Source organism: Poecilia reticulata, linkage group LG8 (genome assembly GCF_000633615.1).
Source record: "Poecilia reticulata strain Guanapo linkage group LG8, Guppy_female_1.0+MT, whole genome shotgun sequence".
NCBI classification, from domain to species: Eukaryota; Metazoa; Chordata; class Actinopteri; order Cyprinodontiformes; family Poeciliidae; genus Poecilia; species Poecilia reticulata.
The window spans coordinates 11,033,234-11,055,647 of record NC_024338.1 but is presented as its reverse complement, the minus strand read 5'-3'; the positions used below and the strand labels follow the sequence as shown (position 1 = coordinate 11,055,647).

Genomic DNA, 22,414 nt, shown 5'->3' with positions numbered 1-22,414 from the left:
TTCCTCCACAAGAAAAAGGATTTTTCAAAAGTTGCACTGTGGATAAATGCTTAGAATTTAAGTTGTTTTACAGAAGCAAACTTTTCTTTTCTTTTTTTCCCTTTTCTTTTGCTGTTTATCATTACTGAATGGATATGAGTGTCAATATATGTTCCTCTTTTCCATATTCTAGCCTTTTTCAACTGCATGTCTCACACCAACTAAAACAGCACTTCATTAAAATCTTCAGAAATTGGATTTCTTTGCCCAGTCTTGCAAATGTATCATCGATTTATATGCTTTACAGCACATGTGTGAAACTCAAGGCTCGTGGGCCAAATGTGGCCCACTGTAGCTTCTTTATGTGGCCCTCTAGATACCAGACTAAACCCTAAGTGTGATTAAATATTATATTACTCAATCAAATCAATGCAGTATTTATCAGTTTACTGCAAAATTAGATCAATCAGTCCCTCCAGTTTCTTGAGAATTATTGTGGAAATGTATGCAAAATCAACAAATCCCTGCACTTTTTTGTGCCAATACATAATTGGGAGTTTATTGCAGATGTTTCTCAAAAATTGTCAAAAACGTTCTTACCTGTACTAAACAGCTGCATCAGCTTTAACTGATGTCAGATTATAGTCCATGATCTAAACAGAGAGTAATAAAAAGTCGCAATTACCGTCATAAATAAGCGCAAATATTTACAAATTAGTTCCACGAACACTTTGATTTTTATTGCAAAAAATCACAAAAAGAATCAAGAAATCCTGGAGGAGCTGAAAAGATGTTCAATAATATTATTTAATTTTAAAGATCCATTGATCCTTGAAAAAATTCATTGATATGTTAACGATTTGTGAACAAGTTTTGTGAATACATTCTGGCACAATTGGCCCTTTAAGAGCATTCATGGTCTGGATTTGGCCCAAAACCAAAATGAGTTTGACACCCCTGCTTTATAGAGTCAAAGCGTTTCCTCACAGTTTACACAAAACTTCCACCGGACAGTCATAAAAGTTAATTATCTATAGGTAGCAGCAGTTCCAGGACCTGCAGCATAGCACGACTTAGTAGCTGTAGTGGGATTGTATCCGTAATGTATGGCCGTCACACAGCAGCGTGACTGGTCATCCAAGAATCTGAAGTGGAACTGGACACAATATGCCAAGAATGAAACCTATGAGTGGGAAGTTCTCCATGTGATTTGCTGCAACACCTTTGCAGCACCGGTTCTATGCTCACGGCGTTTTTCCGCTGCTCTGGCTGTAACAAAACAAATCTCGTGGAGTAGCTGCCACTGGCAGTCCGCAGTCTTCACGTCAGTAAACTCTGTGATCAGGCCCCCTTGCTCTTAGTGATCCGTGTATTCATTTGATGCATCAGACTCCCAAAAGCAAAAACATCTTCAAATTTAAGGAGACTGGAGGCAGATTCAAGATTTCAACCTGCAATATAATTGCAAAATATTTTTGTCGTGCAAAATAAGTTGTGGGATTAACCCTGAATGAGCAATGGGGAAGACAAAGAGGAGAAGAGAAGAGGAGGGGATTGTAGCTTATCAAAAGAACGTTATCAGGACAAGATGATCTGCAAAAAAACAGATTTTTGAGTTTTATTCTTGTGCTCGTGGTCTTATTGTTCACTACTCTACACTCAGTCGAAATCAGTAAATGGTGAGGAAACAACTTACTAGGTTACCTGTGCTGTTAACATTGTGGTAGGACAATCAGTAACAAAACTATTAGAGTACTGTGGTCCCTGGATGCCTGTATTGGCTCTGTGCAGAAAGGGTTTTAACTGGCTTTTGATAAAATAATAGGCAGTAAGAGATGAAAAGGAGCATCCAAGCTCTGGAAAAATAGCTGAGTTAGTTTCCAAAATGATATGTGGTGCATGCGTGACCACAGCATAGCAAACTTTCATATGTACTATTGATCCAGAGCTGCTGTGTATATGGATTTTTGTGAGTCATGTGCTGCCATCAAGTTAAGTTCTTATGGGGTCACACAGTTATTACAGTGAGGATTTATACATCCTAAAGAGACAAATCAAAGAATGGCTGAAATGTTGTGTTCAATAAGGAAGAACTGTTCTATTTCTATTTCTGTTTCTTTTTTTCTTTTCTTTTTTACAAAACTCTGAAATCTCTCTGCTTCCCCTCTTAGTGATATTGATTTTAGATAGAAATAAAAATCTACTAGTGTGAATCCTAGTTGTACAGTGAAGACAATAAAAATAACATCCTTTGCACTTTTTGACTACTATCTGATGAGCAAAATGAACAAATTGAAGACCTGTGTTTGATAAACACTAAAAGGCGAACATATTGTCAACAGTTTATTTTACATATTTTGTTTATTTATGGTCACATTTGGACTATAAAAATACCACATTCCCTTTAATGCAGCTTTTGAAAATGATCTCATTCGAGACACACTGCATGCATTTCTCTCGGTATGGATGGCTGACAAATTGCTTTTCACCAAGCAGCAATGGGTCCATTTGAATGTTCAGGCCTTGAGAAACACTTTGTCAAGTGGTACTAGTTTGAATAATGCTGTGCAGGAATATGTAACGAGGCAGTAAATGCAGTCATTCACCCCAGGGCAAAGCGCATGGAAGATTCTGTTCCATAAATACAATGGGCTCTTAAGCCAGTCATCTGAGCATAATAATGCATCCTGGACAACATAGGGATATGTTCACTTCTGTCTCAGTTTATCCTTTTTCCCCCATCTTTCTTCTTTTGTCGTTTGGTTTGTATTCCTCTGTTGTTTTCATTTTTACTTAATAATTTGGATCAGGTCAAACAGAAAACTCAGATCTCATTGTTTTTCTTTAGAATGCTAATCATAATCTCATTGCTGGTTGACATAAAAAAAAAAAAAAAAGTAGCCACTCAGATAACGTTGTCCATTGACAAAGGAGAAGCAGAGAGAGCCATCAGGACACAAACCTCGTTCTTATTATTATTGAATGAATATCTGTTGTGATTAATGGAGCGGTTCTTCTGGAAAAAAAAAATGGACAAATCTGGCAGCTTCTGAGAAACTGGTGCACTGAAAGTTGTGAATGTGCCATTGAAAAGCGCAAAATGAGCAATAACAGGTTGTTTTAGAGAGTTTAGGCTGATATAAAATAGAAGAAAAATTGATCAGCATCTGAATCATGTGAGAATTCTGGTTTTTGCTGATAGCTTGAGCTAAGTGACTCAGTTAGTTATAGCTAACTTTCGTTTTAAAGTGTCTTGAATAAGATCAAAATGTCAGTGTGGTCTTGCTTCACTTCCCTCATTATTGTTTACATTTCTTTTCGCAGGCCTTCGATGCATTTATCTACATCTTCTTTGCATTGGAGATGGTGGTAAAGATGGTGGCTCTTGGGATTTTTGGCCGTCGCTGTTACTTGGGAGACACTTGGAACAGGCTGGATTTTTTCATCGTCATGGCTGGGTGAGCAAGTGTTTCAGGAAGCAAGAATCACATTCGTAGCTCCTAAAAAAAAAAAAAAAAAAAAAAGGCCTAACAGTGAGTCTGTTAGACTCAACACCTTCCCCAATTATATCTTTGTCCAGAGTGTCATTATCATGCTATTATCCATCCATCTACTCTTCCATACCTGTTTCATTAATGGATGCAGGGGGTTAAGGCTAATCCAAGACGACACAGAGCTTGAGAGAGCTCACAGTGTAATTATATTATGTTATTGTTATAGCTGACTTAATTTGTTTGATTCAAATTCTGCAGTAACCCATTTACATTTACAATAGGTAACCGTCTGCTATTAGTTGCTTTCCATATAGTGCCATACGACAGTATTCTTGGGTTGCTTTTTTGGGACTTGCTAACAAAAAGTTGTGCATAGTTGTAATATATAAGGAAATAACAGAGTGTCTATGGAAGTTCTTACAAATAATTCAACCCTCTTTACTCTAATACCCCTAAAATAATAATGGAAAAAAAAAAAAAAACTCCCCCTCAGAGGTTGCATATTCAAGATATGCTAAATGACCCAGCCAAAGTCCAAAACTAAATCTGGATTAGAATTTTCAGCAAAACTTGTAAAAACAATACTTACAACAATACAGTCTAACTGAGCTTGAGATGTTTAGTAAAGAACAATTCATCTGTGATGTGCTAAGTTTGTATAAGCTGGAGGAGGTGACGTGTATGCTACGTCTGAGGAAAAAGGTTAAAAAGTTCCCAAAAAATATCATTTTCTACTTTACAGTAGAAAGTAGAAACATCACACATGTGTGTGATGTTGTGCCTGTGGATTACAGAAAATCCTAAATAAACACAAAGAAGTTTGTGGTTGTGATGGGTCAAAATGTGAACAAGTTTAAATGTTATTCATTATTTGTTATTATTTTCTAATTGTAATGAAAGTTGAAGCAAATGCAAAATTTTGTATTTTTCTTTTTTCACATTTTCTCAATTTAGCATGTAATTGTTGTTTCTCTAACTTTTTCAGCTGAGCATCTGGGTAGCAACATTTATTTTAGTTAAAAACATATTGTTTACCTTTCAGACGGTTAAATCATAAACAACTCTTTTGCACAACTGAACACAGCTCTACAAGGAATTTTACATTCCCCTCGATCTCCTCATAAAGTTTGAGTTTGGATTGCTTTAGATGCTTGATATTTTCTCCTTAATCGGTGAAGAAATTAGCTTGACCTCTCTTTGGTAATTTCTCCCAGACTCTCCGAACTGAATGGTCTAAATTGCTCTCTTCAAGTGAGCAACTCACTGCCCGTACAAATTCTACACAATTCATTGACAGGAAAGTGAACTAACCCATTCAGTGGTAAATTTCATTCCCATGTGTTACAATGAAGACCTGATTGCCTTTTCACAAGACTTGGGCATTTGTACACATAAAAGTTTGATAATTTTGACTGTTGTGGAAAAAAAGTACCAATAACTCATTCATTATAGGCCAAAAATTGTCACAAAACGACTAAATGTAAAAAAAATATATGTATACACAATACTGCTTACACACTTCGCTTCTATTACGACACAGTGTCACTGTACAGAAAAGCACCGGCGTCCATAGTCAAACCATGTTTTTCATGAGATTAACATGTTCTTCCCAATAGTTAATTGCTGTTTCCATGGGAGACCGATGCATGGAGTCATACACAGAGAAAACACATCTGCTCAAACACCTGCTTTGATCCAAGTGAAATGAGACGCTCAGACATGGGTAATAAAGCAAGTCTGGGTAGGTGTGTATATTAGTCATGATGCAGAACATCAATCTGTTGGCACAGTAGTGTGGGACTGCAGAGACACGCCCTGCCTGAACACGTCATAAAATAAATATCTTTAGATGCTTGTTTATAGACGGAGGGTAACAGTGTTGGGGTTAGATTTTGGTTGAGATTTTGTATTTTCTAAGCAGTAGCTTCACCTTTAAGGTGTGTTTTTCTGTATGTGTGAGAAAGACAAAGAGGTTTAGATTGGAGGAGTGCCTGGTATATTTGCAGAAAAACAACAACAGAGCTCCAGACTTACCAGGGTAGCTGGAGGGACATTCATCTTCATTTGACCTGAATCACTTTATCCCCAGTGAATGTGCAGAGACTCTCAGCGACTGTGTGCTTTTAAGGCTTAGCATCGGCATCAAAAGTTTAGAATTGTAGATTTTGGGTATGGATTTGTGTGAACACCTCTCGTCTTTGTTTTTCTTCTGAATACATTAGCTCAGAGCCTTAGCTGATTTTAGAGAGCATGTCCGGCATTTCCAGACCCAACAGCAGCCGACATTCTGTTATGAGCTCCCTGCCGTTTTCTTCTCTCTCTTTTTCCCATAGGCATCACCTCACTATTTCATAGACCTTATGCAGCCTTTCTTTCTGTCTATCTGACTCATCATCCCCACTCCAGACAATATGCAGCCTGTCACCCAAATTGACATGTGTAGTCTCGTGTTACCTTTTTTCATATCACCCAAATCCACTGCACAAATCCTACTCTTCCCTGTCTCTGCTGTATGAAAAAACACAAACAACTGATTTTTTTTTTAACTATACTGCTGAGATCATTCTTTACTCAATTTCTGCATCACCCTTTATGGTTTATCTACCTGGCTGAAACAAGGGGAAACAAATATAGCAAGTAAAACAATCAACAAAACACAATTTGGATTTAGGTGCAACCAGTTGTATGTCTTCATATATCTATTTGAAAAAACAACAACTTAGAAGGTGAATAAAGTTATAGTTAGTAGAAGAGTGATTTTAATGACCCAGATAGGCAGTTTTTTTATTATTATTAATATTATTATTTGTATGTTAGTCAGTGGTTAAGACTCAAGTTTCAGAGGAAGTTGCACTGATGTTGCAAGACTTATATAAGATCAACATTGACCATATCACAAGTATGTATACAAAGCCTTCCCTGATGTCATTAACTTAAGTACTTAAAAAATGACTAGAATACTTTTCAGTATAGGTAAAAAACTAATTTCGTGGACCTGAATGGAATTTAAAAGAAATCAAAGGACACCCCCTCCATGTAATAAACAGTTTAAACTAAAAAACAAAAATATGTTTTCCCATGGGAAGAAGGAAATGATAAAATATCACAAATTTGGAAGTAAATACAACCCATTTTTGCATCCTTATTACCAAATCTTTTTAGCGTCCTTTATGTTAAAGTCATCTTTTAAATCTTCTGTCTTGTTTTGCCCTCAACCTCCTCTGAATCCTTGTTTATGAAGCAGCACACACACCCCCACACACGCACGCACACACACGCACACGCACACACGCACACACACGCGCACAACGCCTGTCACATAAAAGCAAAGTGGGGATAAGGGTATCACAAAAAAAGCAACGTGAGAAAAAGAGAACAATCATGAAAAGGACATTTGGGGCAGTCCACTAATTACCTTTCCAAGCAAACCGATGTGATTGATGTGCACAGGGGAAGACTACCTAATAGAACAGACGCATATAAACACACAATGCATTGCAAAGATAAAAAGATTACCATCAATCATATGTTCCATGTGTTTGAACTATTTGAGCAAACCAGACCGAACAGCGAAAAGCTGGATGTGCACCGGAATAAGAACGAGATCATAAAAAAATATCATAATCACATTTTTTTTGTATGTCTGTGTGAACAGTGACATCGCAATTATTTAACTAAATTACTCATTAGTTTTGGAAACACTTTGCATTCATTGTACTAATGAGTATTAGAGAATGATTAATGATGCACACCCCTAAGTGACGTCACAAGAAAGGCATTGATCAAGCATAGTTGTGTATAGCCTACAAACATTTCCACAGGCCTGCACATGCTGGTCCATCTGACTTCTAAACACTGCCACTTGACACCATAATTGGATTTTGTCGCATAAAATGCTTTAAGGTTCATCAAGTCTTGTGTGCAATGCAGTTTTCCTTTCTTTGTTGTTGTAAAAATACAGCAATATGCGTCAAAGAAAGATTTCTCCAAGACACGAAAGCATAATATTTATTAGTTTATAGCTGTACCATTGTAGTGCATCACATCATAATGTATATATGTATTAAAAATATATCAATATATTTACATATTTTTATATAGATTTTATACATTTTATATAGATGCAACATGTGTCTCAGTCAGTACAGCTAGCTTTGCTAGCATCACATCCACAGATCTTACCTTTCTTTAAGCTATCCTTCCAAATGACGCTAAAAGTTGGACAAAGTTCCCACCGTCTGTGAAAGCGAAGCGCTGCTTATTTTACATGTCGCGATATCTTATGATTTATGCAGCGCTACTATATTACTGACAATTAGACAGACATCTTCTCCCGCTCAGAGGAAACCACTGCACATGTGTGGAGCTCCGCGTGCGAGTAAAGGGGAAGGCGATGGGTGACAACAGACACTAAGTCACGTTATTGCTGGGATTTTACGGCGYCACCTTAAATCCCTGAACTTCACATTTTAACGGAAAAAAAGCTCAACGCGACTTGGATGTAACGAGTAACGCGACACTTTTGTAGAAATGTAGTGAAGTAGAAAGTACAGATACTTACTGTAAAATGTAGTGGAGTAAAAGTAAGTATCCATTATTAAATCTACTTAAGTAAAGTACAGGTACACGAAAATTGTACTTAAGTACAGTAACGAAGTACCTGTACTTCGTTACTTCCCACCACTGCACATGCATAAAGGGTTGTTAAACCAAGTAATCCTTTCTTAAGTGACTGTGAAGGGCAAATAGAAAGTACTTGCCCGTGGGATCAATAAAGTGCCATAATATTGTAAATGACATGGCTCCGAACACTGTCCATGTGACAGACAGAGAGATTGATTTGTTTCTTTGAGGCCTGCAGATAAGATTTGGGTGTTATCTTCTGACAGTGATGCAGTTGTTAGTTTCATGCTGTCCTGTCAATGTTATAACCACCAGCAAATTACATCTGGATACAAAAAGAAAAAAAAAAGCATGCCATTTGCAGAGAAATTGAAACTTGTTCTCTAACTTATACAAACAATGAACTTCCTCACTCAAACCGTATCTGCAACCGACGATTAAGAGCCATGCAGCAGTTTTCACCACGTTTAGGGAGACTCACCGCTTTCACGGGCACATATACGGTATATTTCACCGTGACTGCTCTCGTGTGAAAGTGGTTTGAGTTTGGGGGCACAAACAGCTTAGCCATGCAGTGGAAATGACTTGCTAACAGATGCCAGGCTCTGACTGAGACACAACATCCTGCAGGCGACACTTAGAAGAAAATGAATCCATATTTCTGCCTTTTCTTCCCGTATCTCTTTCATGTCATTCTTCTGCTCTGTGCTTTGTAACTTTATCCCCCCCTTTCCTTGAGTCTTGCACCTTTCCTGTGGAGCATCTTTTTGATGCAGCTGAGGCTCTGGCAGCTCTAGGTGACGGGGTGGAAATCAGAATTCGTACCGGCCATTCAGAAATGTCACAAGCCATCATTTCTTCTGTTCACACTCTTGTGTGATATGGTTTGTGTTATTTAAGCAAAACTAACTCAAAAATTAAGTAATAAGGAAATAATGAAAAGTGCGCAGTTTATGTGTTGTCGATTAGGACGGCGCGTTTAGTAACACAGTTGTTTTGTCGCAAGAAGGTTCCTGGACCTCTGGAAGTCCAAGAAACACGACTGTGAAGTTAATTGGTCTCTCTAATTTACTCTTAGGTTTGATTGACTCCGTAGACGGTTGCTGCAGATGTTAATATAAAAAAATAAATACAAATAAAAACTGCAAACAGTTTTCTGTAAATGTGCATTCTGCTTTGGAGTGCATCTTGACTGAGGGAGGAGATGACCTTTGCTCTCCTTGTCTGTTTTTTATGACTGGCTGATGACTGATTGATGTGGACAAAATGTGCCAGAAGAGTTGTTCTGATGCTTTAAAAACTAAGTGCTACGTTTTGATTGCTGTAATCATTAATGATACGTGTCATAAGGGGGTACGTTGTGTTCAGGTCACTACCTGTGAAGTCATATTAAGCACCATCTGAGCAGCGGAGGCGGGGGATCTCAGGCACATCACTGCTTTCAGTAGATCTGTTGTAGAAATCAAAATGCTTTCTGAGTTGCCAGTAGCGTATAATTTGATCACATTTACTCAACACTTCCTAAATTTACATGCTTTTTGCCAAGAGTGGGTGGCAATTTCCAGCCCCTGTCCTGTCAGACAGGGGTGGAAGGCGATACTTATATACTTCAAAAATGTTTGAGTGGATTGTGACACTTGATGTATTTTGAATTAAAAAAAAGGAGAAACTGATGTTTGTCTTTGTGTTTCTTTCAATGCCTTTGAATCCAGGATGGTGGAGTACTCCCTGGACCTGCAAAACATCAACTTGTCTGCCATTCGCACGGTTCGGGTTCTTCGGCCCTTGAAAGCCATCAACAGAGTCCCAAGTGAGAAAAGCAAAAGTATTTTTTTCTCTTTTTAACTGGAGATTGTATCCATTGTGAGTATGTCTTCATATTTATGATTTTTGCTGTTTGAAGTTGACCTGTGTTCCAATCTACAGCTTGAGGTTTTTTTTCCCTTTTTTTTTTAGCTTCTCTGTGTCATCACATATGTCTGTCAGTTTACATCGAGCTGAAATGCAGTTGCATGAAAATTCATGTAGATGAATTTCATTTTTCCTGCATCTCTGGGAGTTTTTTTTTTTTTTTTCCCCATCCTTATACCACATTTTCCCGGTGGGGATGATTAAACTTTCATCTAATGCTTCATAACAAAGTCAGCTCAAACCTTGAGTCACGGCCTTATCTAATTTACAAACCACACATTAATGCTGCTTCAGTGATCAGTGTGTGACCATAGACCCATTCTCCTCATCTAATACTCCGTTCTACAGCAAGGTTTTCCAGATCCTATCGATTTATTTGTACGGCTGCTATAATTGGCAGCTTGTCTTCATAATAATTAGCAATTAGCCTGAACCAGCAAGGCCTGGGATCGCGTCATTGCTGTACATTTGTGTAGACAGTTGAAAATAGATGAAAGCTGTTTGAATATTTGAGTAATGAAAAAAAATATGTCTGAGTAGCCAAACACTTACTTTTGTCCACTGTATGTTTTATATAGATTTATTTATTTCTTTGGTTTGTATGTTTAGTAGGATTTCAAAGAAAAAAATCTAAAATTACCGGGATGCTGCCCAAGAAGACTGCAACGATGCTTGGCTCAACACATGAAACAGGAAAGGAAGAACATCCTGAGCACAACTAATATTCACCATAGTATCCCAATCAATCTATCGCATCCTGAATTGCGTTCTGCACATATGGCAAAAATAAAAAATACACTGCCTGATAATAGAATCAATATCTGCAGTTCTGTTAGCTACTTTGACCGACTTGCCAGGTTTTAGGTCTGTGAGATCTCAAGAAAGAAGCTTTACTGGACTATTCATTACATTCCCCTTCTTCCTCTGTGACACTGTCTGTCACTTTCTCTCAGTCATTGTCTTCACAATAGTAGAAAAAAGTGAGAATGTTGGAGAAAAAAACTTTAATTACACTCTTAGGGTAGTGATGGTGGAGTGCAAAGTATGAGTGAGGAAAAACAAAATAAATTGTTCTGTCTGTTGTACTGCTTCAAAATCACCATTTGCCAAGTCTGCAACAGTATAACTAAACCTATAAATGTAAAAAGCTCTGCTCTGAAAAGATCTCTGAAACTCATATATATATATATATATATATATTTTTTTTTACGCCTAAAGTGGCGGTACAGGTTTTTATGTGGATGCAAGCTGTGAATGAGTCAATTACATTTTTGTTTTGCAAAAATGTCCACTCTAATTTGGCCAGTGGCTTTAGCGAGGTAAACACATACATTGTCTTCTTGTTTTACTTGGCATAGTCATATCTTTCTGTCGAAGTTATAAAAGAAGAACCTGCTCGGTCAAATATTTGGTGCACCGGCAGCACTTAGGGAAATGGTTCGGAAAATGTATGAAGAGGAGTGCGTACGGCGCTTTGGAGAAAAGTGGACTGGCTGCAAACAAATTTGCCCTTCTGCAGACGATTGCGTTTCCCTCCTTGCCTGTGCAGATATACGGGTTTATTTTTGCATACGTAGCTCATGAGCAGCTCTAACATTAAGATGCTGTTTATCTATCTTTTGTAGACTGTTGCACAAGGGCCTTTATATGCATCTACTTTGTATTGATGTGCAAAGTATGCATACCTCTGTGCATAATTAGTGTGTGCAACTCATACTCTGTGTTGAGAATGTCTGAAGTGAAGAACCAAGGGGATAAAGCTATTTGTTCTTTCTTCAGCTGGATTGCTACTTTGCCCACAGGTACAAAGGCAGCATGAGCACTCCCTGACCCCTCACACACCTCAATTTGTAACCCTCCTACAAGGAGCAGATAATAGCAGTGTGTGGCATACGTGAATGCGTGCTGTTGTGTTAAACTTTGTTTTTGAGGAAATTGGTGTGATGTAAAAGGAGTGCTAGACAGAACTGTTGGGGGGGCAACAAACACCACAGAAACTGAAAGGAGGGGAAGAAAAGGGAAGAGAGGATTTTCTTTTCCTTTGGTGAAAGGCTCAGGCAGGGAGCCAAAAAATGTGTTAACAGTGTGGTGCAAGCTGAGGCATCCATCTTTATATGAGAGCAGCAGCAGCTGACAAACAAAAACAAAACAAAAAAAATGTCAGTGAAAAGGCAAGAAATGAAGACAGGTAGACGGGGATGGAGTAGGGAAGATATTTTTTGTAATGCCACCATAAAAAAAGAGAAAATATTGATAATAAAAGTTAACATTTTTCCGCCATAAGATGTGCTTTGTTTGTATTCTCCATTTTATGATTTCTCTTCATTCGGTTCCTCCTTCTTTTCCTTGTTACTGAGTTTGCACACCATATTTTTTTGGGCAGATTGTCTCCCTCTCTACTCCTTTGTTTCCCTCAATCCATCTCTTCCTCTCTCCAGCCAATTAGGCCTAATGGAGCAGTGGCCTAATGACAAGAACCCTGGGGAACAAATACATTTAGACTCGCCTCCAGCCATCAGCATGCTAGCAGTGTTACTGCTTCCCATTTAAAGTTGACGAAACAAATCAGCCAGAGATGACAAACCGGTTTAGATTAATTGTCCCCCAAAAAATCCAAAGGTTAATTGAAATATATTTGAGGAACTATTTTAGCATACAAAACAATCTGCACAAGAATCATTGATATTTCCTCAATTTCCAATAAATTTGGATTTTCCGAAGCCTGTTGTAATTTCTACTTCAGTCCAGAGACGGATCCTCCCCAGTCCCAACACAAACAGATGTACACTGACAATGAAAAGATAGAAGGGTAGTGATTTCATGCACCAAGGTTTTTCAAAGTACTTCTTTTCTGGAAAGCAGTAGAGAAAGTAAGTCCAAAAAAGACACTTTTTTTGTCTTTTTTTTGTTTTGTTTGTATTTCCTTCTAATTCAGGTAAAGCACTTTGTGCTGCCTTGTTGCAGAAAATGCGCTGTATAAATAAAATCACCGTACCTTACCTTGATTGATTAGATTTCTAAAAATTTAAATGAGTCCATAACTTTGTGTTTCCCTGGAGCATAAACGGCACAGAGTAGTCTCCTTTAAATATCCACTCTTAAAAAATGGGAAACTCAAGAAAATAAGTCCTCAATGCAGTTGTTCCTAGTTCAATTTTCTCTCTGCCTATATATATATATATATATATATATATATATATATTATTTTCAGGTTGTATTATTATTTTTTTTTCAACAACTATAGCTTGAAAATTATCTTGCTACCACAAACTGTGAATAAGGTTGTGCGAGAGAAAAAACAAAACAAAAATTTAAATAAGACACTAAAGATGTTGTGTTGGTAAATGTTTTTTTTACTTAGTAACTGCCAGGGGTTGTACTGTTCTTCGTATTGGTAAAATTGTAAAGTTATTAGGGAATAAAAAAAAAAAAAAAAACTTCATATACCTGCTTGTGCAGTGTCATGGGCATCTGGTGCTTATCTCCAGCGATTATTGGGCAAGAGGCAAGGATACACCCTCGACAGGTCACCAGTCTATCACAGGTTAACACAGAGACATAAAGGAGAAACAGCCCTGGATGCACACTCCCATACATATGGGCAATTTAGAATAATCAATTAACCGAACTGCTGTTTCTGGATAATGGGAGAAAGCCGGAGTACCCAGAGGAAACCCAGACATGCATGACGAAAAGATGCAAACTCCATACAGAATCCTTGGATTTGAACCAAGGGCCTTCTTGCTGTGAGCCAGCAGTGCTACAAGCTGTGCATTTGAAAATCAGGGAGCCTTTTTCCAGGAATGTTAAGATTTTAAAACAGACAGCCTCTGTGTTTACATTGCTCTGTGACTGCGTAGTGAATAAGCTACAGGTGTTTTCCACTTCTGCACATATAATTATCTTCTTCTTCTTCTGGCTGCTCTGTCTCTCTCCTTCCCACAACTTGTTTTTTTTTCCTGTCAGTCATTCTGATAGCAGCTTACATGTGCTGTTGAGACACATTAACCGACCGCTGAGCTGTTTCTCGTGAATTAAAGCTCAGAGAAACAACACACACTTTTGATGAGTGGATGGTACACTTTCACGGTAACGCCGTCTCCGTGCAGTGATCTCATCATAGGGGTCTCACCTCACTCACTCATTAGACCAATCAGTTGTCATTATGCTCTGCTAATCACAGTATCAGTGCAGTATGTCATCACAGTGAGACAGGCTCATCAACAGGGGATAAGGTCATCATTATTCGACAGGGGACACACTCGCGTTTCTGCAATTAGGCCTCATCTCATCATGACTGTGACCTCATGTAGTCTGGAAATGCATCAGTGTTGCTGATATTTCATTTGATCTTTGAATGAGCTCATTTCAAGCTGTTGCCAAAGACATATTTGTTTTTCTTGGTGTTTTTTTGTTATTTTTTTTCTCCATTTATGTGGAGATTTTCTGCAGTTTTGATATGTGCGATGTCAAATCTCAGCTGCTGGTTAGAAATTAATTAGAAATTTCTCGTGGATAATTAAATCAAAAGCTTTCGGAATCCCTTTCAGGTTTCAGTCCTCTGCTGAATCGGAAAGCAATCAAGAAGACAAAAAAAAAACGGTCAAGGTTGCAAGCAGTTTAGAAACTAAACAGATGTTAAAAACATAAACCACACTAAAGACCAGGTAGAGGTCGCCACCAAGTACATGGCCAGATTTGAACCATTCATTGTGACACGAAGGTATCATGCGATGCAAAGGCAGACATATTTATCTCTGAAATGTCTCGAAACTACGAAACAGCAGAACCCTTGCTCTGCACAAGTTTTGCTTAGCTACACAGACTGAATGCTTTATAAAAAGGTTGCACAGGTAGTTTATGTAGATTCTGCTACTTATATTGTGGATGAATGCGTAGATTGAATTATAATACATTAATTAAAGAATGTATGACATAAGGGTTTGATAGTCTTCTTAGGTCTACCAACGTATCTGTCTACTGTTATGACGTAAGGTATAAACCAGTCGACTGCTTTTGGTTTTCTCACGTTTCAGTTTGCTATAAGGGTACCCTGCAAAGCTTTAGGCCAAATGAAAGGCATTTCTGTAATTTTAGTGGAAATGTGCAAAAAGATGAAATACATGCAAATGATTTATTTTTTTTTTTTCTTCAATCAGTAATATTGTTCTGCTACAGACTGATTAACATGCTAATCCTTGCAGGTATGCGCATTCTGGTGAACCTGCTGCTAGACACTCTCCCCATGCTGGGCAATGTGCTGCTTCTCTGCTTCTTCGTCTTCTTCATCTTCGGCATCATCGGCGTGCAGTTATGGGCGGGACTCCTGAGGAACCGATGCTACCCCGAGGAGAACTTCACCGTGTGAGTAAAAAGGGAAAAAAAGGATGCTCAAGTGGGATTTGTGACACTTCTTCCTAAAATCCCTAATGTTTGCTTTCCACGTTTCTTCACCTCATCAAACCAATATTATGCCAAGAAATCTATCAACTCTCTGTGAATGTTCCTTTTTACAAATTATCTTAGCATATTTTGAATAAGCCAGAAAGCAAAACTCATTTACATGCTTTCATCGTTAATCTTTTTCACCGCTGCCTGCAGATTCTCTTCTCCATCTGGCTCTTAAACGGCAAAAAAAAAAAAAAAAACTGTTACAGGAGTCTTTCTCTTTTGCAACTGTGAACGCGATTAGTTTCCAGCTGCAGCCCTCCATATTTACGACGCCACGTGACAGCATCACCCACCGTGTCTGAGGGCAGGACTCTTATTGAACTCTGTTTGATTGCATTCTCTTCATGCTTGCCTCTGAAAGACATACAAACACGTGTGTGCGCTGATAAGTGTTAAAACTGCACTGCTCTTTACCACATTGACACAGGCACATCTAAAGACTGACACACACTCCTGCTATGATTCATGTAGGATTTGATGTGTGCATTCATCTCACCTATTACTCAACCAAAGCATTACGCCTGTGTATTCTTTATATCATTGCACTAGATATAGTCAGTGGGGCTGGAGTGCTTAATTAGAAAGGTGTGAGTTAGTGCTAGAGGACTATTATGCTAAGTAAAGGGCATATGTTTGCGAGGTTATAATGAAGTGGGCTAAGTGCCGCTGTCAAGTGCAGCATTTGCTTGGCAATTTTATAGCCTCCCTCTGTTGGCCTGCATGATTTATTTTGTCCTCAGTGGTTTAGTTTTTAACAAGTTCCTACAAGATTACACATTCTGTATTTTAATTTTTTATTCCTGAAAGTTACATCTTTTCCAAGATGCAGTTGTTTCTTTTAAAAAGGCCAATGTAATCACAAAAGGCGTTTAATAGTACAGTGTGTGGGGTGTCCTTTCCGTGTTGTTTAAGCCAGCAGGCTAATTCCTGTCTCGATCTGCCATTTGTTTCTGACCTTTTTTTTTTTTTCACGTACCACAGCTTTTCTGTGCTACTCCCACTTCTTGGTCCTTGCCTCCACCTCGCTCTCCACTGGCAGGTGTCTTCTCAGTGTGAAGTCAGGTTGTGCTGTGCCATGCTGTGTGATGCCAAGTCTCTAAGCAGGGGGGACAACAACCTTCATTCATGCTCCAGTAGTCTTTCTTGCTTCCCTTCATGTCTTCCTTGAATTGAACTAATTTTTTGTTGGAATTTCTTTTAACTTTTTACACTAAAAAGTGAATTTATGTCTAAGACTATGAAGAGTTTGGATATGGAGGGTTATTTTAAATCAGATGTGTTTTCTTAACAATGTGTTTACATGCTGCATGTTTGCTTAGAGGTTAAACAAATTCTATCTAAAAAACAAACATTTCTGATGTTTTTTGAAGATGTAAGTCACATCTGGCTATGGACTCTGTTGCCCTTTTTTTTTAACTTTAAGCACATCAAATTATGTTCACTTTCACTTTACTACCTGACCAGGTGCAGCCTTCTAAATAAAAATACAGCCATAAAACCCTGTAGACCTCCAGTTCTCCATTTTGATCATTAAAATCACAAACACCTGCTTTGTGTCACATGGAGCCAAAAAGAAGAAAAATAAACACTATAGATGTAGATGGTAGCCATCAACCCACCTTCCGACCTTGCAAATGTAAGCAGCTAGAGACAATGGATGGATGGACGACCAGCAGCGTCCGAGCTGTTCAATGAGTTTCAGAAATGTATTCTGAATAGTATTGGGAAAATTAGAAGAAATTGCAGCAGTGCTGTTGAATTGTACCAACGATATTGGTTTTGATCGCTCCCACGTTTTCTTCCTCTTCCTCTTCTCTTTCTTTACCGTTGACACGGTGTTGCCACCGCTCTGTGATTAGTGGTGGGCATTGAGGGCAGTGGGAGTGCACCCAAAAGGCAAAGCGAGAGCGCATGGCACTTGAAATATAATAGCTTGCCAAGAATAGCAGCCAAGCAGTCCTTTACAGTTACAGTTGTGGCACTGCACACACTGACATTGGGATGAGGATTGAGGTTCAGTACATTGTGCAGTTCGATGTCATCCGTTGTGCTGCAGCTTCCAATATGCTTGCATTGTACGCTTCATAAGCTTGTTTTAAAGAACTGAAAAAAAAAGTGCTACTATTGATCATGGTACACTTCTGTGCTGTTGGAATACCTGAACCATACAGTGGAGGTATGCGGATACTTTATCAGCCCTGACATCTGCAGGAAGAGAAAGGATTAGATCAAAAGGATTGGATTTAAAATGAAAGACAGAAGACAACAGCAAACAGAGATGATTGGGAAAGTCTGAAAATCCTCAAGGGAGAGGATATGGATGCGATTATTGGGAAGGACAGATAGAAGAAAAGACGAGAGGAGTGAATAGAAGTGTTCGTTTTCAGAAAATGCTTCATAAATCTTTCACATTTTACTAATAAATACTTCAGCTGTATTTGAACAATCCAGCTGACATGCATTTTCTTACTCCCTAGATCTTTCTCTGTGATTTACTTAAATATTAAATATTGTTACTCGTTTTTGTTGTTGTTGGCTCCATATTGGGTTTCTGAATCAATTCACTGAAGCAGCATTACTACAGTACTTTTCTTTCAAATTGCATAACTGAGACAAAAGCAAAATGGAAAACTTGATTAAAAACTGCATTGTACATGTATTAAGATACATACTTTAGTATAAATGGATTCACAACTTTCCAAATTGTTGCCACTGAAAACTGATTTGAGTATGATGCAAAAAATACCAGACTGTACGCAGTGCAACAATGTTTTATTGCTTGCTGAAAAATGACATAGTTGTAGCAAATGCAACACTATCCCAATTTGAGTCAAATGAAACGGGGTGGCCTATTTTTGTCTTTATTTATGATGCAAATGGGTAAAATCACTCTAGAAATAATAAAACTTATTCAAATGTGTAAATAATTATCTATGTTTACAGAGTTTTCCTACACTGAACATTGTTAGCCTGTGTACATTAGATAATCTTGTGAGATAATGCTGGATGTGTGAGAAACTTCCAGTTTATTCACTGGATTTTCTTTTACACGAACAATTAAAAATGTAAAATGATTTAGGAAGAGGTGGTGTTTATGTCGAAAACATACACACCTTGCCCAATGCATGTCATAGAGAAATGTTACCTTAACATCCAAGTGGGATAGAGGCATCGAGAGTTGTATTCCCCGTACTTTAAGTATCACTTTCGCGTTTTTATTATTTATAATACTTTGGGGAGATTTATTCAGAGAACGCTCCCTGTAAAATGTCTCATCATTTTTCCTTCCTGTTTCTTTCTCACGGGAATCTCCATGAAAAATGTAAATCATTATTAAACAGGATAAAAATCTGACAACATTCGACTTTTTTGTATTTATTAGACTCAACCTTCAGATTTATAACCTTATATATAAATATTTTTTTGCACAGACCTTCAGGCATGACTCTGCCGGCTCCCTACTACCGACCAGAAGAGGATGACGAGCGGCCCTTCATCTGTTCCCTGGCTTCTGATAACGGCATCATGTCATGCTCCGATGTACCGGCGAGGCGGGAAGGAGGACGAATATGTTGCCTGGATAAGGAAGACGCTCTGCACAGACAGTCTCTGGGCCTGAGTCCTGAGCCGCTGTCGAATGGCAGCGGCGCTGGTGAAGCTCTGGGTCTGTGCATCAACTGGAACCAGTATTACACACGGTGCCATACTGGCAGCACTAACCCCCACAAAGGAGCAATCAACTTTGACAACATTGTGTATGCCTGGATCGTCATTTTCCAGGTCGGTTCCATTCTTGCAAAGAGATCTATAAAATCCAGCACGTTCATAAATTAATGTCGTTTGCTCCATCTCTTTGCCTAGGTGATAACGTTAGAGGGCTGGGTGGAGATCATGTATTATGTGATGGATGCTCACTCCTTTTACAACTTCATCTACTTCATCCTTCTCATCATTGTAAGTAACACCTCTCAACACATGTGTTATACTTCCTTAAAGGGTTAAATGTTTGAGATAAAATAAAAACTGCATTTGTAGCCTTGGCAGCAAACCAGAGTTTGCGCATTTACTTAATTTACAAAACCCCTTTGCAAAGGGAGCTATGCACTCTAAACCACCTTGTTAAGCAAACAGCACGCCGCAGCGCTAGCTCTGTTTTATCACAAAAAGCATTATTTGGGCCATAAGAGGAAAAAAAAATCTATTTGTGCATTTTTTTAAATTACAGAAAGTGCCATATTCTCAAAGACAAATGCTGTTTGTCCCACTCAGTTAGTCAGAGATACAACATCTTTCAAAAGGATACAAACCACTGATTAAATGGCATCATCGTCCTCATCAAGTGTCCCCCACATATTTTCTGATTCATGTAGTTCTGGACTCTGGCCATTCTTTATTGATTTGCTTGTTTATGCTACAAAACACATTTCATCTTTAGCTTTTAGCAGATAACTGAAGGGTCATGGCCTAAGCTAACTACAATATAAAGCTGATTCCAAATTAAAAAGCTTGAATATAAATCTCAATAGTACTTTAAGAAACGTAACCCCAGAGCCTGATGTTGCCGTCCCCGTGTTTCGCTGTGGGTTTAATGTTTTCTTGGTAATTCTCAGCTTTGGTTTGTTATGCCAAACAATCACTTAGATCATTTGGAAGTATAAACAAAGGTTCAAGTCTGATTTTGTAAAGCTATAGACACATTCTTCCATGAACGTTTGAAATATTTTGGCCAGGCCTGAATGTTATCTTTGGAAGGATAAAATTATGTCTTGAAATCTATTTCTGAGTTCAGCCATAAGGAGAATACACTCTAAATCAACACTCTCAGTTTTACATCGATACGTGAACACTTATTCTAAATGCAGTGTTTTTCTATATCTTTATATCAATAAAACGTGGTCTGTTTGATGCGGTACCATGTGCTTTTTTGCTTAATATCTTCCACTCCACGTTTTAGATTTTATCGGTTTCTCTTGTTGACAAAAACTCTTTGTTAGAAAGCAGATGATGACTGCCACTGCTTTGGGTAGACACCATAAAAATGTGCACACACAGCCTAAATATCAAGTAACATACCTTGATACACAGAAACGAGAAAGCAGCATCCTGTTAATGTGGAGGTTCACATGTAAACCAGCTTTTCAGGTTTGGGCTGTTTTCAGGTTTGGACTGTCCTTAGGTAAAAACATCGAGAAGTGATTGAGTTTGTTCATGTTACTTTTTACAGCAGCTCTGTTCTGCCAAACCTTTAGATTATTAAAGTGCTTCTAAGTGTTCCACTGAGCAGTGTTACTGAATAAGGGCATTAATTCAAGTATCGATAGGTTGTTCAAATAAAATAACATCATAAAAGACAATCTACAATCAATATTTAAAGGACGGAGGACGAGAGGTGTAAGTTACATAACTTGAGCTTATTGCACAGTAAGACAAACGGGAGGGGAGGATCGACTTGAAACGTCCAGTGCAAGAACGTAGCATAGTGAGATTCAGCAGATGTTTTCCATAAAGTGCCAGCTGGCACTGCAGTAAAGGCTGTTTTATTCTGCCCTCTGAGTCCTTTTGGTTGACTGTAAATGGGATTAAGTCTCTCTGTCCTGCAATAAAAAAGCTACAATGCAAGTCCCAGATGTTGCATTTTCTATGAGCAGGTGAATACTTTAACAAATGTAATGTTGTAAATGCAAATGTAAAATTAAAATACAACAATAAAAAAACCCTGACAGTGTCATGTCAGTCTTATGCACACCCCTTCAAATAAAGTGTTACCGAAAATATTTTAGAGATTTATAATATGGAAATGTGAGAAGCAGCAATATTAAAAAGTGGAGTGAGACGTCACTCATACATGCAAGCCAGTTTTTGACAACAGTTACAGTTTTAGTCATTTCATTCCCAGTCCCTAAGGGTGAAATACTCCATGTTGTGTTATTATTTTTTTTTGTTTTTTTGTCTAAGCCTTGAATATCAGATGTTTAAAGTTTTTGGAAGCAGTTTTACAATTTTAGCTTCTTTTGGATTTTTTTGGGGGGTTGGGGGTGTTTGCATGCTTCAGTTTCCCAGAGCAGTTGTTCTTCAGCGTCTTCACTGCAGATGGCAAGCGACTTAAATCATTTCTGCCATGGTAGCAAAACTGTGTTGGAGTCATTAAAGTGATTAGATGTTTCATTTTGATCAAACTGTACCTTTAAAAAGTGTCAAACCCTCTACAAATGATCTCCAAATTATATGAAATCGTTTGAAAAGTGTTCAAATGTCCCTTCGAAGTTACTGAATCGACTGCTGTTTATTGAGCTTGTGCATTCAGGGTTACAGAACTCAGGACAGGAAGTTTGACCTCCATGATGTTTTACAGAGAGACTCTTCTCTGCATGACACTTGATAGACCGAGAAACAGTAACAGCGTCTACTTACTGTGGCACGTTGAAGAGAGTAACTCAATAAAAGTAAAGGGCAAATGCTAAGAAATGTCCAATTTGCAACAAGAATAATCTTTGATTCATTCAAATGTGTGTGACAGCACCAAAAACAAAATCTATAAAAGTCCTCTGCAGTAAGCTTGGCTTACTATTAACATTTGTAGTTTTTTTGTTTGTTTGTTTGTTTTTTTTGCGGAATTATGCCTGCTATGAGATGTGTGCGTATTGGAGTGTGTTTGTGTGTGCATCCATGCATGCATAATGCAGTGATGATCTAAATGTGTGATATTCGACTGCCCCCCCTGATTATGCGTAAAGCTGTCCGCTGATCAGAATCACAGAATAGACACTCGCACAGATGCAAGCCTGGAGGGAAATCAAAGCCTCCCACACCTGCAGACCTGCTTTGACCCACAGACCACAGATGGGTGTCTCTCCTCCTTTCTTTCCACCTCCCTTCTACAATTCCCCTCCGTGTGTTTCTCTCTGTAAATATCTCTGTGTTGCCCAGACTCTCCTTCACCTTGCCCTAAATCTTTG

The 22,414-nt window shown here is 38.3% G+C and overlaps 1 protein-coding gene across 5 annotated transcripts in view; it reads left to right on the top strand.

The window, feature by feature from the left end:
- LOC103468615 (voltage-dependent T-type calcium channel subunit alpha-1I) overlaps positions 1–22,414 on the top strand; it is a 159,930-nt gene that overhangs the window by 82,743 nt on the left and 54,773 nt on the right. For all 5 annotated transcript variants that reach the window (XM_008415792.2, XM_008415791.2, XM_008415790.2 and 2 more), the window contains exons 4-8: positions 3,304–3,437; positions 9,809–9,906; positions 15,212–15,371; positions 18,890–19,238; positions 19,320–19,412. In XM_008415792.2, coding sequence (XP_008414014.1) covers positions 3,304–3,437; positions 9,809–9,906; positions 15,212–15,371; positions 18,890–19,238; positions 19,320–19,412 — 834 coding nt within the window. The remainder of the gene's footprint in view (positions 1–3,303; positions 3,438–9,808; positions 9,907–15,211; positions 15,372–18,889; positions 19,239–19,319; positions 19,413–22,414) is intronic.